Here is a 13,937-nt window from a genome sequence, read left to right as displayed (position 1 = left end):
GGTTATAAAGAGGGGGAGAGAGAGGAGGATATAGAGGGGAGAGAGAGGAGGAGGGAGAGAGAGGGGGGAGAGAGAGGGAGATAGAGATGGAATAGGTGGGTAGAGAGAGAGGGGGTGATAAAGAGGGGGGAGAAAGAGGGGGGAGGGAGGGAAAGAGAGAGGGGAGGGAGGGAGAGGGGGGATAGAGATGGGGAGATGGGTAGAGAGAGAGGGGGGATAAAGAGGGGTGAGGGGGAGAGGGAGGGAGAGAGAGAGAGGAAGGAGAAAGAGAGAGAGAAAGGGGGAGAGAGAGGGAGAGGGGAGAGAGAGGGGGGAGATAGAGAGAGGGAGGGGGAGGGAGGGATAGAGAGATGGGGAGAGATTGGAAGAGAGAGTGGGGGTGAGAAAGAGGGGGAGAGAAGGGTAGAGAGAGGGGAGAGAGGAGGATAGAGGGGGAGATAGGGGGGAGAAAGAGGGGTAGAGAGGGATGGGAGATAGAGAGGGAAGGGGGGAGAGAGGAGGTAGGTTAGAGAGGGAGAAAGAGGGGTAGAGAGAGGGGGTGATAAAGAGGGAGGAGATAGAGGGAGGGAGGGAGGGAGAGGGGAAAGAGAGGGGAGAGGGAGGGAGAGGGGAGAGAGAGGGGAGAGAGAGGGGAGAAAGAGGGGGAGAGGGAGAGGGGAGAGAGAGGGGAGAAAGAGGGGAGAGGGAGGGAGAGAGAGAGGGGAGAGGGAGGGAGAGAGGGAAGAGGGAGGGAGGGGGAGAGGGAGGGAGAGAGAGGGGAGAGGAAGGGAGAGGGGAGAAAGAGGGGAGAGGGGAGGGAGAGGGAGGGAGAGGGAGGGAGAGGGGAGAGAGAGGGGAGAGGGAGGGAGGTTATAAAGAGGGGGAGAGAGAGGAGGATATAGAGGGGAGAGAGAGGAGGAGGGAGAGAGGGGGGGGGAGAGAGAGGGAGATAGAGATGGAATAGATGGGTAGAGAGAGAGGGTGATAAGAGGGGGTGAGAAAGAGGGGGTGAGGGAGGGAAATAGAGAGGGGGAGAGGGAGGGAGAGAGAGAGGGGGAGGGAGGAGAGGGGGGGATAGAGATGGAGAGATGGGTAGAGAGAGAGGGGGGATAAAGAGGGGTGATGGGGAGAGGGAGGGAGAGAGAGAGAGAGGAAGGAGAAAGAGAGAGGAGAAAGGGGAGAGAGAGGGAGAGGGGAGAGAGAGAGAGGGAGGGGAGGGAGGAGAGAGAGAGAGGAGGAGGGAGACAGAGATGGCGAGAGATTGGAAGAGAGTGGGGGGTGATAAAGAGGGGGCGATAGGGGGAGAAAGAGGGGTAGAGAGGGATGGGAGATAGAGAGGGAAAGGGGGGAGAGCGGAGGTAGGTAAGAGAGGGAGAAAGAGGGGTAGAGAGAGGGGGTGATAAAGAGGGGGGGAGGGAGGGAGAGAGAGAGGGGAGAGGGAGAGGGGAGAAAAGGGGAGAGGGAGGGAGGGAGAGAGAGGGGAGAGGGAGGGAGGGAGAGAGAGGGGGAGAGGGAGGGAGGGAGAGAGAGGGGAGAGGGAGGGAGAGAGGGAAGAGGGAGGGAGGGGAGAGGGAGGGAGAGAGAGAGAGGGGAGAGGAAGGGAGAGGGGAGAGGGGAGAAAGAGGGGAGAGGGAGGGAGAGAAAGAGGGGAGAGGGAGGGAGAGAGAGAGGGGAGAGGGAGGGAGAGGGGAGAGAGAGGGGAAAGGGAGGGAGAGGGAGGGAGAGAGAGAGGGGAGAGGGAGGGAGAGGGAGAGAGAGGGGAGAGGGAAAGAGAGGGGAGAGGGAGAGGGGAGAGGGAGGGAGAGAGAGAGGGGAGAGGGAGGGAGAGAGGGGAGAGGAAGGGAGAGAGAGAGGGGAGAAAGAGGGGAGAAAGAGGGAGAGGGGAGAGGGGAGAGGGAGGGAGAGAGAGAGGGGAGAGGGGAGAGGGAGAGGGGAGAGGGAGGGAGAGAGAGAGGGAGAGGGGAGAGGGGAGGAGAGCGAGAGAGGGGAGAGGGAGGGAGAGGCGAGAGAGGGGAGAGGGGGGAAAGAGGGAGGGAAGAGGGAGAGGGGAGAGGGAAGAAAGAGGGGAGAGGGAGGCAGAGGGGAGAGAGAGGGGAGAGGGAGGGAGAGAGAGAGGGAGAGAGAGAGGGGGAGAGAGAGAGGAGAGAAAGAGGGGAGAGGGAGAGGGAGGGAGGAGAGAGAGAGGGGAGAGAAAGAGGGGATAGAGAGGGGAGAGGGAGGGAGAGAGGGGAGAAGGAGAGAGAGGGGAGAGAGAGAGGAGAGGGAGAGGGGGAGAGAGAGGGGAGAGGGAGGAGAGAGAGAGGGAGAGAGATGGGAGAAAGAGGGAGAGAGAGAGAGGGGGGAGAAAGAGGGAGAGGGAGTGAGAGAGAGGGAGAGAGATGGGAGAGGGGAGAGAGGAGGGGAGAAAGAGGAGAGAGAGGGGAGAAAGATGGAGAGAGAGGGGAGGAGAGGGGAGAGAGAGGAGGGGAGAGAGGGAGAGGAAGAGGGGAGAAGGGGGAGAAAGAGGGAGAGAGGAGAGAGAGGGGGAGAAAGAGGGAGAGGGAGAGAGAGGGGAGAGGGAGGGAGAGAGAGGGGGGAGAAAGAGGGGAGAGAGAGGGGGGAGAGGGGAGGGGGAGGGAGAGAGAGAGGGGAGAAAGAGGGAGAAGGGAAGAGGGGAGAGGAAAGGAGGGGAGGGAAGGAGAGGAGGGAGAGAGGGGAGAGAGAGGGGATAGGAAGGGAGAGAGAGGGGGAGAAATAGGGAGGGAGAGAGAGGGGAGAGGGAGGGAGAGAGGGGGGAGAGGGGAGAGAGAGGGGGAGATAGAGGGGGAGATAGAGGGGGAGAGGGGGAGAGGGGAGAGGGGGAGAGAGAGAGGGGGGAGAGGGAGAGGAGAGAGAGAGGGAGAGAGGTGAGAGAGGGAGAGGGAGAGAGAGAGGGAGGGGGAGAGAGAAAGCAGGTTGAGAGAGGGGGGAGAAAGGAAAGAGAGAGGGGGAGAGAGAGAGAGGGGGCAGAGATGGGGGAGAGATGAGTAGAGAGAGAGAGGGGGTGATAAAGAGTGGGGAGAGAAGGGTAGAGAGAGAGGGGGGAGAGGGAGAGAGGGGGAGATAGAGGGGTAGAGAGAGATGGGAGATAGAGAGGGGAAAGGGGGGAGAGAGAGGAGGTAGGGGAGATACGGCAGGCTCACCAGAGGTGCGAGTCCAAGCAATAACCAATGGTTCACTAGAGCTCCTGGGGTGGAGATGGGTTTTGCTGCATGTTAGTACCAGGTCACATTCCTCCAGGATCTTCACCACCAGGAGGTGAGCAATCCAGTAATGTATTTAGCAGGTAGAGATCAAACAGAAGCGTAGTCAAGGAACAAACAAAGGTCGGTAACGAGTTGTTGCAGGTTGGGATCAAGCAGAAGCTTAGTCAAGGAACAAGCCAAATGGTCAGTAATGAGTGGTAGTGGAGATGAGGACAGCTGCAGGTGCGTAAAAGATATCGGATGGAGAGAGCACAACAATCTGACAAACAGGAAAGAAAGACATTGCTTAAATCAGGAAGTCCATGGGAGGATCAAGGAGTTCAAGTTTCACCAGAAACAGGAGACAAGGCAAGATTGTCCAAGTAATCAGACAGGATGCTGTTCAGCATCTCAGGTGGCTCAGCGGGAAGAGCTACTGCAGGATACAGCAGAGGTCATGAGTTCAGATCCCATACCTTATAGCAAAACTTGGCAGTCAGTAGTATGTAATGCGTTATTCATAGGTCATGTGTACCTAATGCAGAGTTCAAAGGTCAGCAGTAAGTAACACAGAGGTCAGTGTTATGTACCGCACAGTGCAGGAATCAGGGGTAACACACATTTTCCCTTACAAGCAAAAGTCCCCCTTTCCAGTATGAACATCTACCTCCCTAAATTGCCAACAGCACAAATACCCCTCCTCTCTATAAAACTAAATCACCAGACCTCAGATGCAGCAATACCTGTGAAGAAAGTCCTCTGCCAGCTGGTGCCATGGAGGAGCCCAGGACCTTTCCCAGCTCTACAATGCCTCATGTGAGGTGTGAGGGTCATCAGGTGAGGGAAGAAGTGGGTGGGGAGGTTACAATTTACCTGTCAAACGGCTACAATTGATGAGTAGATTGTGATTACCGGTTGCCGATCCCCGCCTCCGATCTCCTCTTCAGGTTGAAGCTTTCATCTTTAATAACTTAAGCTGGTCACTGTCCAGGGATTTCTGTGAGAGGCCGTCACTGGGAGACTACTTTATTATTTAGAGAGCCAAATTTAACCATTCTTTTATTTATTTTTTTTATCTTTTTGGCACACTGTGCCAGTGTAACCTTTAAAACGATTGATCTTTATTATATGTTGCAGGGTATATTATGGCCGGACGTCTTGTTGCTCCACCCGGACTGGAATATCTTCTGCAGGTGAGATATGTAAAGTGTACCTGTCTAGAGGGCAGCTTACAGTCCCAGACACTGAATCTGAGGCAACAGCTGGTCTGTATAGGAAATCTTTAATGTGGAACTCCAGCCAAACCTGGATGTGGTGGGAGAAGGTCGGTACCTCTATCAGGCAGGATATTATTATTGGTTGTGACTCTTAGTGACTTTAGCACTCGGGGGTTATAAGTTTTGACCTATTGACACTAATGGAATTCTAATTCTTCCACTTCCACATGCCACGTTCTATCCCCGTGCCACATATACCTATCTCCCCACCTAGGCTCTCATTCCATCACCCTAGGTACCCAACTACTCAACTTTAACACCCATCCATCACCCCAGACATCTCCTCCATCACCAAAGGCACTCATCTACTCAACCTTGACACCCATCCATCACCCCGGACTCCCATCACCCTCATCACCCATCTACTCAACTCTGACACCCATCCATCACCGGCAGGCTCCCATCACCCTCATCACCCATCTACACAACTCTGGCACCCATCCATCACCCCAGACTCCCAATACCCTCAGCACCCATCTACTCATCCCTGACACCCATCCATCACCGGCAGACTCCCATCACCCTCATCACCCATCTACACAACTCTGACATCCATCACCCCAGACTCCCAATACCCTTAGCACCCATCTACTCATCCCTGACACCCATCCATCATCCCAAATTCCCATTCCATCAGCCTAAACACCCATCTACTCATCCCTAACATCCATCCATCACCGGCAGACTCCCATCACCCTCATCACCCATCTACACAACTCTGACATCCATCACCCCAGACTCCTAATACCCTCAGCACCCATCTCTCACCCCTGACACCCATCAATCACCCCAAATTCCCATTCCATCAGCCTAAACACCCATCTACTCACCCCTGACACCCATCCATCACCCTAAATTCCCATTCCATCAGCCTAAACACCCATCTACTTAACTCTGACACCCATCCATCACCCTAGAATTCTATCTAATCTCCCTATGCACCCATCTATTCACCCTAGGCATCTATCAACTCATCCCAGTAACTCCTCTTCCCAGGATTCCTTGGCACTCCTCTTTTTGCCCCAGACACCTGTTAGCCCTTGTACACACGGTCGGAGAATCCATTGGAATGTGTCCTATCAGACCGTGTTGTCGGATAATCCGACTGTGTGTGGTCTGCATCGGACTGTTTCCGTCGGAATATCCGTCGGACTAAATTTTCAAACTTGCTGGAAATATTTTCCGACAAACTGGTCATACTGGACATACTCCGATCATGTGTAGAGAATTTCGATCGGACAAAGTGCCACGCATGCTCAGATCATATTCCTACATCAAAGCTATTGGCTACTAGCCTGAACGTAGTCCCATCGTAACGAAATTACGCCATCACATTCTGAAAGATCGGATTTTTTTACAACTTAGTCCGACCGTGTGTATGCAACAGTTTCGGACAAGATCCGACGGACAAAATCCGACGGACAAACTCCGACGGATTTGGTTGTCGAAATGTCCGACCGTGTGTACAAGGGCTAAGACATGGAGGTATTGATGAATGTGGGAGTGTTGGTTATGGTAACTAGGAATATGCTGTTGACACATCTTTGTTCTGTTTAACAGGTCAATGGACTCTTCATAAAAGAGACAAGTAAGTTCTGTTATTGTTTCTTTGTAAAACTCAAATATTTCCACCTACCACCTTTCCTTCATTTGCCCCCAGGTGTCCATTAGTCTTTCACCAATTATCAGAATCCTCTACAAGTGTAACCAGTTTTTCCTTCTTATCATCAATAAAATTATACGTTTACTGGAGAACCATTCCTGCTGCTCTTATTGGTAGAGCTGATTAGATCTCCAGATATAACCCATTAACAATTTTGTAATAAATAGAATACAATGTGATTTTGTTGCTTTATGTTTTATGGTCAAAGCTATATTGTTTCTCGTTTCACGTAAGAAATGTTTCACATTAGTATTTTATATTTCCATACCCTGCCAACAGGTGGAGCTGTAGTCTCCTTTGCTTACTTAGCTCCACCTACCGGTAAGATGTATTACCAGAAAAGAGCATAACGGTTGTTCTAATATATGTTTCTTCAGATATCTGGAATCCAGAATTGGTAGAAGTGTAGTTACATTGAAGAGGAGATGGATGTAGAAACATTTTGTGTATTTTTGCAGAAACCCAGAGACGTTTTACCCTGTCCACTAAATTCTTCTTATAATTCTGTAATTTCAGGGAAAAGCATCTTCCAGAGTTCTAACACGTATGATTTGTTTGGCACCGATGGCCAACTTGTGTACCAAGCCACTGAGAAGCGGAAGTTTTTTGGTCCTCGAATGGATTTAAGGGTTACCAACACCAAAGGAATTAATGTCCTCAACCTTCTTGTGCCTTTAAAGTGGTGTAGCTTGCGCACCAAGGTATGAAAGACTGATTGTCTATACATTGGGGAAATTAGTGAAAACCCTATAAGTAGCATTGATTGTAAGCTCCATGTCTAGGTCCTTTTCTTATATGCTACAACCCTCTAATAACATACAAGACATGGACCTCTAGGATTAGTTGCAGGCACCTACTTCCACTAGGCCAGGGATATGGTGATGAGCCCATTGTCCCCAACAACATGGGGACAAGGGGCCTAGTCACAAGCCATTGCTGCCCCCCTTCTTCCTGGCAAGGTACCCTCTCAATGTTAGGAGCATATGGTCTGGTATGGTTCCAGAGGGAGGGGTGCACAATCACTGCCCCCCATTGCTGGTCAGCGGGATGCATGCCTTGATAAGGGATGCATTTGTTTTTTTTTTAGATGTGTGTGGGGGCCCCATTATCAATCCATATCAGACCCCTACCTAGGAGAAAGTCCTGATATGGATGTTGAGAACCCACATATTTTTTTAATCAGCAGTGCATGTTGCCTGGTGTCTTTCACAAGGGGGCCATGTGCTTGCCCCCTCCCCCCCCCCCCCCCCCCATTTCCTGGCTACCAAGGTTTAATGCATTGACAGGGAGGCATATGGATTTTTATTCAAGGCATGAACTTCTAGGACTGGTGAGATACAAGACATGGCCCTCTAAGACTGGTGAGATACAAGACATGGCCCTCTAGGACTGGTGAGATACAAGACATGGCCCTCTAGGACTGGTGAGATACAAGACATGGCCCTCTAGGACTGGTGAGATACAAGGCTTGACCCTATAGGATATTAAATACGCTAATGGGAGGAAGGAATCCAATGGGAGACCTTCTAATTATTGGACATATGATGTCCGATGCCACATCCTTTGAAAATGAATGCATACACAAAAAAACCTAACTATAGAAAAGAGGACTTTAATGGTACCACATGCTTGTATAAAAAAGTCAATGTTTTATTACAATTATTAAAAACATATATGATAAATGATGATATATAGCAGTTTCTTACGTACTTGCAATGTTTACATGTAACACTGTTGTCTTCTTAACATGTCATATATGTTTTTAATATTTGTAATACGTCTGACTCTTTTATACAAGCATGTAGTACCGTTAAAGTCTTCTTTTCTATAGTTAGGTGTTTTTTGACCCTCTAGGACTGGTGAGATACAAAACATGGCCCTCTAGGACTGGTGAGATACAAGACATGGCCCTCTAGGACTGGTGAGATACAAAACATGGCCCTCTAGGACTGGTGAGATACAAGACATGGCCCTCTAGGACTGGTGAGATACAAGACATGGCCCTCTAGGACTGGTGAGATACAAGACATGGCCCTCTAGGACTGGTGAGATACAAGGCTTGACCCTATAGGATATTAAATACGCTAATGGGAGGAAGGAATTCAATGGGAGATCATTGGACATATGATGTCCGATACCACATGCTTTGAAAATGAATGCATACACAAAAAAACCTAACTATAGAAAAGAGGACTTTAATGGTACCACATGCTTGTATAAAAGAGTCAATGTTTTATTACAATTATTAAAAACATATATGATAAATGATGATATATAGCAGTTTCTTACGTACTTGCGATGTTTACATGTAACACTGTTGTCTTCTTAAAATGTCATATATTTTTTTAATATTTGTAATAAATCTTTGACTCTTTTATACAAGCATGTAGTACCGTTAAAGTCTTCTTTTCTATAGTTAGGTGTTTTGTGACCCTCTAGGACTGGTGAGATACAAGACATGGCTATTTAGGACTGATGGCATACAAGACATGACCCTCTAGGACTGGTGAGATACAAGACATGGCTATTTAGGACTGATGGTATACAAGACATGACCCTCTGTAGCTGTTCTTTATGGTCTTGCAAAAATAGAAGATATTTACTTCTTGGACTGGTAAGATTCAAGACATGATCTTCTACAACTGGTGTTATATAGGTACGGTCCTCTAGGACTAGTTAGATATGATGTACAGTTAGCTAGTTAGATGATCTTCAACAACTGGTGACATAAGACCTGAAACACTAAAGCTGTGATAATGAAAGCCTTTCTCTTCTAATGCCTCGTACACACAATCAAACAATCCGGTGGAAAAGTCAGGCGGACTCAAGTCCACCGGACAATCCCGCTGTGTGTGGGCTCCGGCGGACTTTTTTTTACCCAAAAGTCCAGCGGACTAAGAAAGTATTTTTGCACTCCAATCTGTCGGCCGGACTTGCATTTCGGCAGATGATCTGGCCGTGTGAGTGCCAGTCCGCCGCACTTTTGAAATGAATGGACTTTTCCTGCGCGGAGAAAAGTCCGCTCATTTTGAGCACGTCTCCAGGTAGCCGGGGACAGTGAAGGAGGCGTTGCTGGCCCCGTCACCTGGTATGGACTTAAAGGGGAACCCCTACGCCGAAAAATCGGCATGGGGGTCCCCCAGGTCCATATCAGACCCTTATCCGAGCATGCTATCCGGAAAGGGGGTGGGGACGAGTGAGCACCCCCCTCCTGAGCCGTACCAGGCCAAGTGCCCTCAACATGGGGGTGCCTTGGGGAAGGGGGGCGCCTTGGGGAAGGGGGGCCACGCGGGGGCCACTGCCTGTAAAAGAGCTAGAAGAAGGAGCGGTGGCCCGGCAAGAAGAACCGAAGAGGGGGACAAGACCTCCGAAGAGGGGGACAAGACCCCCAAAGTCGGAGGAAGAGGGCGGCGGCAAAGAAGAAAACCGGGCTCCTCCACTAGTGAAAGAGCTAGCAAAAGAGCAGAAGATAGCGGAGGATTCCGGCGAGAAGACCCCCGAAGACGGAAGAAGACCCCCGGAGCTGTGCAATAAACTATTTTAACCCTTGTGTGTTGTGTTTTTTTTTTTACTTTTTTTCACAGGTGAATGGGTAGGGGTACATTGTACCCCATACTCATTCACATGGGGGGGGGGGCGGGATCCGGGGGTCCCTTATTAAAGGGGGCTCCTGGATTCCGATAAGCCCCCCGCCCGCAGACCCCAACAATCAACGGCCAGGGCTGTCGTCAACATGGGGACAAGGTGCTTTGGGGTGTTGAGGGCACGCGGCCTGGTACGGCTCAGGAGGGGGGGCCTCCTGACCGGCCGGGTAGGGTGCTTGGATAAGGGTCTGATATGGACTTGGGGGGGACCCCCAAGCCGATTTTTCGGCGTAGGGGTTCCCCTTTAAGTCCATACCAGGTGACGGGGCAAGCAACGCCTCCTTCACTGGCCCCAGCTACCTGAAGACGCGCTCAAAATGAGCGGACTTTCCTCTGCGTATGTTGGGGCGAGTCCGTTCATCTCAAAAGTACGGCGGATAGTCTGGCGGACTTAGTACGCCATATTAGTCCGCTGAAAAAGTGCCGTGTCTGGGCAAGTAGCTCGTTCGGAAAGTCCGGCGGACAGTCCGCCAGAAAGTGCGCCAGACTAAGTCCGCCGGATAGTCTGCTACGTGTGTACACGGCATAAGACTCGTTGGATATAAGGCACAAATTTACAGAGCTAGTTATATCAAAGCCATGGACCTCTAGGACCAGTACAAAAGAGCGTATGGATTTTTAGAACTGATGGCATACAAGTCTCTGGTCTCTAGGACTAGTGTGATACAACATATGGTCTTAGCCCCTGTACACACGGTCGGAAATTCCGACGGAAAAGATCCGATCGGACTGTGTTGTCGGATAATCCGACCGGGTGTGGGCTTCATCTGACTTTTTCCGTCGGAATGTCCGACCAACAAAGTTTGAGAGCTGAATATAAAATTTTCCGACAACATGACCCGATGGGACTTTGTCCAATCGTTTGTAGAGAATTCCGATGGGACAAAGTGCCACGCATGTTTAGATCAAATTACGAGACCAAAGCTATTGGCTACTGGCCTCTACGTAGTCCCATCGCAACAAACGAACGTCACCACATTCCGAATGATTGGATTTTCTGACAACTTTGTCCGACCGCGTGTATGCAACACCAGTTTCGGACAAAATCTGCCTGAAAAAATCCGACGGATTTTGTTGTCGGAATGTCCGACCGTGTGTACAAGGGCTTAGACTGGTGAAAACAAATGCACAGCTTTGCAAACTAAAGGGACTGATGGAATATAAAACTTGGTCATCTGGGTGGAGCTGGTTACAAGATTTGGTCCACTAAAGTTGGTTAGATATAAAATATGTCCCCCCCACCCCCCCTTTTCCATATAACGCAGCACTATTCCATTCAATAATTCCTTTTCTTTTTTTGGGTTTGAATAACCCCTTTCAGTGCATGGAGCAATATCCACTTCCCCATATCTAATTGGCTGGCAAAGAGATACCTTATTTTAATTTTTTGTGTAGATATAAAATATGTTCCTCTTCCTTTAGGACTGTTAATGACACCTAGTGGACCCAGATAGACCTCCTGGACAGTCCAAGTACAGTTCTGGATATGGTAACCAAACTCATTAGACAACCTCTTGTGAAATTTTTTTATTATAGTTGCAGGTCTCCAGTTCCTCTGGGGAGATCCTCGGCTACATAGTTGAACAATGGACAAGTTTAACCTTAAGCTTCCACATCTTGGATCCATCGGGACTTGTTTGCCTTAAAGTGAAAGGTCCAGGATGGAGGGCAGGCTTTATGTCTGACCTCCATTATAAGGTCAGTCTATCAACAAGTATCAAATGTTTTAGAAATATAAAACTTGTAGAAAATATCATCGGGGTACCACTGCCACGTGGGTGAGGTGAACATCTACCATGCTTCCTGCCCACTGTGGACTTTTATTGGTTTGTTGGCCATGGAAAGGAGGGGAAACATCTTCACAATTGATTTTCAACACCTGTCGCCCAGTTTTATAACCTGACTCGGACGTAAGAAAAAACAAAAAAAACATTTTTAATGCCTTTTTTGTTTTTTGCAGTCTTTTATTTATTTTTTTAGAAAAGTTCAGCGCTAAAAAAAATGCACAAATATTAGTAGTGTCTAAGCAAACACAGTAATAGAGCACATAAGTGAACACACTATTTGAGTGACAATATTCAAAACATCCATAAAATTAGATGCAACAAGAAATAAAATATCCAAATGAAGTGCCAAGGAAAGGTTGGTGACCTTCCCAGAGTGCAGCAAAAGGAGGAAAGATGTAAGTGCCAATAGACCTCCAAGCCTCCACACAGCTTGAGTGGGGCTTACCGGAATAAAATGACCTCCAATCGAGTGCCCCCCAAAATCCATACCAGGCCCTTCAAGTCTGGTATGGATTTTAAGGGAAACTCCATGCCAAAATTTAAAAAAAAATGGCGTGGGTTCCTCCCAGACCCTTATCCAAGCATGCAGCCTAGCAGGTGAGGAAAAGGGGGGGGGGGGGCGGTGAGTGAGCAATGGGGGAGTGCTTTTGGGCGGGGGGCTCACCCCACCCCAAATCACTTTGTCCCCATATTGATGGGGACAATGGCCTCTTTCCAATAACCCTGGGCTGTGGTTGTAGGGGTGTGTAAACAGGGGACTAATCAGAATCTGGAAGCCCTCTTTAACAAGGGTGGAACCCAAATCCCAGCCCCCTTCCTATGTGAATGAGTATGGGGTACAATGTACCCCTACCTATTCACCAAAGAAGTGTGAAAAATAAAGACAGGAGGGAGTTTTTGACAATTCCTTTATTAAAAAAAAAAAAAACAATGTCCCCCCATGCCATTTTTTTTTTCTATTGCCGGCAATGTTTTTCATTCAGCTGTCAGCGGAGAATCACGTTGACGGCTGATGACTCATCCGTTGTTAAGGATGTTGTGGCCAGCTTCCCAACAACCAGCTATTCATTGTGCCCTTGCCCAGTCAGGGTTTAGAATGCACTGTGCGGTGTGGGCGTTCGCCAAACAGGTCAACAGGCAATGATCGGGCCAAACTTTGGCTTGGCCTGAACAGTTCGCCCATCTCTAATAATTACCACTTGGTTCTGGCTACCGGGAGATGAATTAACTCCACCCAGCCTTGCTGTCTGTGCCTTAGCATTTTACCAAAGTTCCTGACTTAGCCCCTGCCTACTGTGGCCTCGTTCTATCTGTTACCCCAGCTATTCTGTTCTAGTCCAACCCAATCAATTCCTGTTTCTCCTTAGGCCTTGCTTCTTTGTTTGGCCACATTATTGTATGTACAGCATGTGGCCAAATGTATGTGGACCCACCTCCATCCATTGAATCCAGGTGTTTCCAGTGAAGGGTACAGTTATTACGATATTGTTCAAAGACGTTGTAGAAAATCGTGCTCTTCCAACCTTGTGTTAACAGTTTGGTGAAGACCCTTTTCTTTTCCACCATGACTGACCCGTGTACAAAAACACATGGTGTGTCATGGAATGCATTGTAACACCAATGGTGCGCCAGGTCTTCTCAACCAAAATTAAGACCTCAACAATGGAAACCAATTCCCAAAGACACAAAATTTGGTAGAAAGTCCTCCCAGAAACGTGGAGGATATTATAGTCACAGGGGTCCACAACCATTTTGCTATATATTATAGTTATATTGAACTGCCAAAATGTACTTTGGAGTCCTCTGTGTGACTTACCATTCTGGTCACCTCTGAATCTGCAAGATTTCAAACTTTGGCTTCCTTTGTAATGATGTCCACTGAGGCTAATCAGTACTATTCATCTAGACAGGATACATGTAAATGACAAAGTCAAGAAAATGATAGAAAATCACAAAATTTAAGTTGTCACCAGAACAGGAACTGAGGGGAAATCTTCACATGAAAATGTTTTGACTTTAGATGTACTTTAACCCATCAGCTCGAACCCTCTCCTTCGACTCTACAATGTCCTTGGTGGCGTTCTATGTAGAGTATGGAGTTCTATGAAGAAGTCTGACTCATGAAGACTTCTATTTTACAGAAGAGAGATTAAGTCTGAAATGTGTGAGGGGCTCTATTAAACTGAATATGTCTCCTTAAAATGGGATAACTATGAGCTAGGGGAATCATTTAAGGGAAGTTTCACATTTGTTCCAATATAAACAGAGCCAGTGATATTGGGAGAGTTTATTGGGAACAGGAACTGAAATATTTTCAACTTTATATAGGAAAAGTGTAATGTCCTCTCCTCTTATAACTGATCTTCTCCATGTAGACACTCTGG

At 48.6% G+C, this 13,937-nt stretch overlaps 1 protein-coding gene across 1 annotated transcript in view; it reads left to right on the top strand.

Annotated features, from left to right (window-relative positions):
* Window positions 1-13,937, top strand: part of LOC143981448 (phospholipid scramblase 3-like) — a 34,084-nt gene that overhangs the window by 3,890 nt on the left and 16,257 nt on the right. Inside the window, exons 2-5 of the mRNA XM_077479294.1 lie at window positions 4,320-4,375; window positions 6,020-6,047; window positions 6,639-6,823; window positions 11,303-11,464. Coding sequence (XP_077335420.1) covers window positions 4,328-4,375; window positions 6,020-6,047; window positions 6,639-6,823; window positions 11,303-11,464 — 423 coding nt within the window. The 5' untranslated portion in view covers window positions 4,320-4,327. The remainder of the gene's footprint in view (window positions 1-4,319; window positions 4,376-6,019; window positions 6,048-6,638; window positions 6,824-11,302; window positions 11,465-13,937) is intronic.

The sequence above is a fragment of the Lithobates pipiens genome, unplaced genomic scaffold (assembly GCF_037356315.1).
Source record: "Lithobates pipiens isolate NorthernLeopardFrog02 unplaced genomic scaffold, aLitPip1_a1.2 Scaffold_157, whole genome shotgun sequence".
NCBI lineage: Eukaryota > Metazoa > Chordata > Amphibia > Anura > Ranidae > Lithobates > Lithobates pipiens.
Note: the sequence above shows the minus strand (reverse complement) of the source record. Positions and strands in the feature narration are given on the sequence as shown.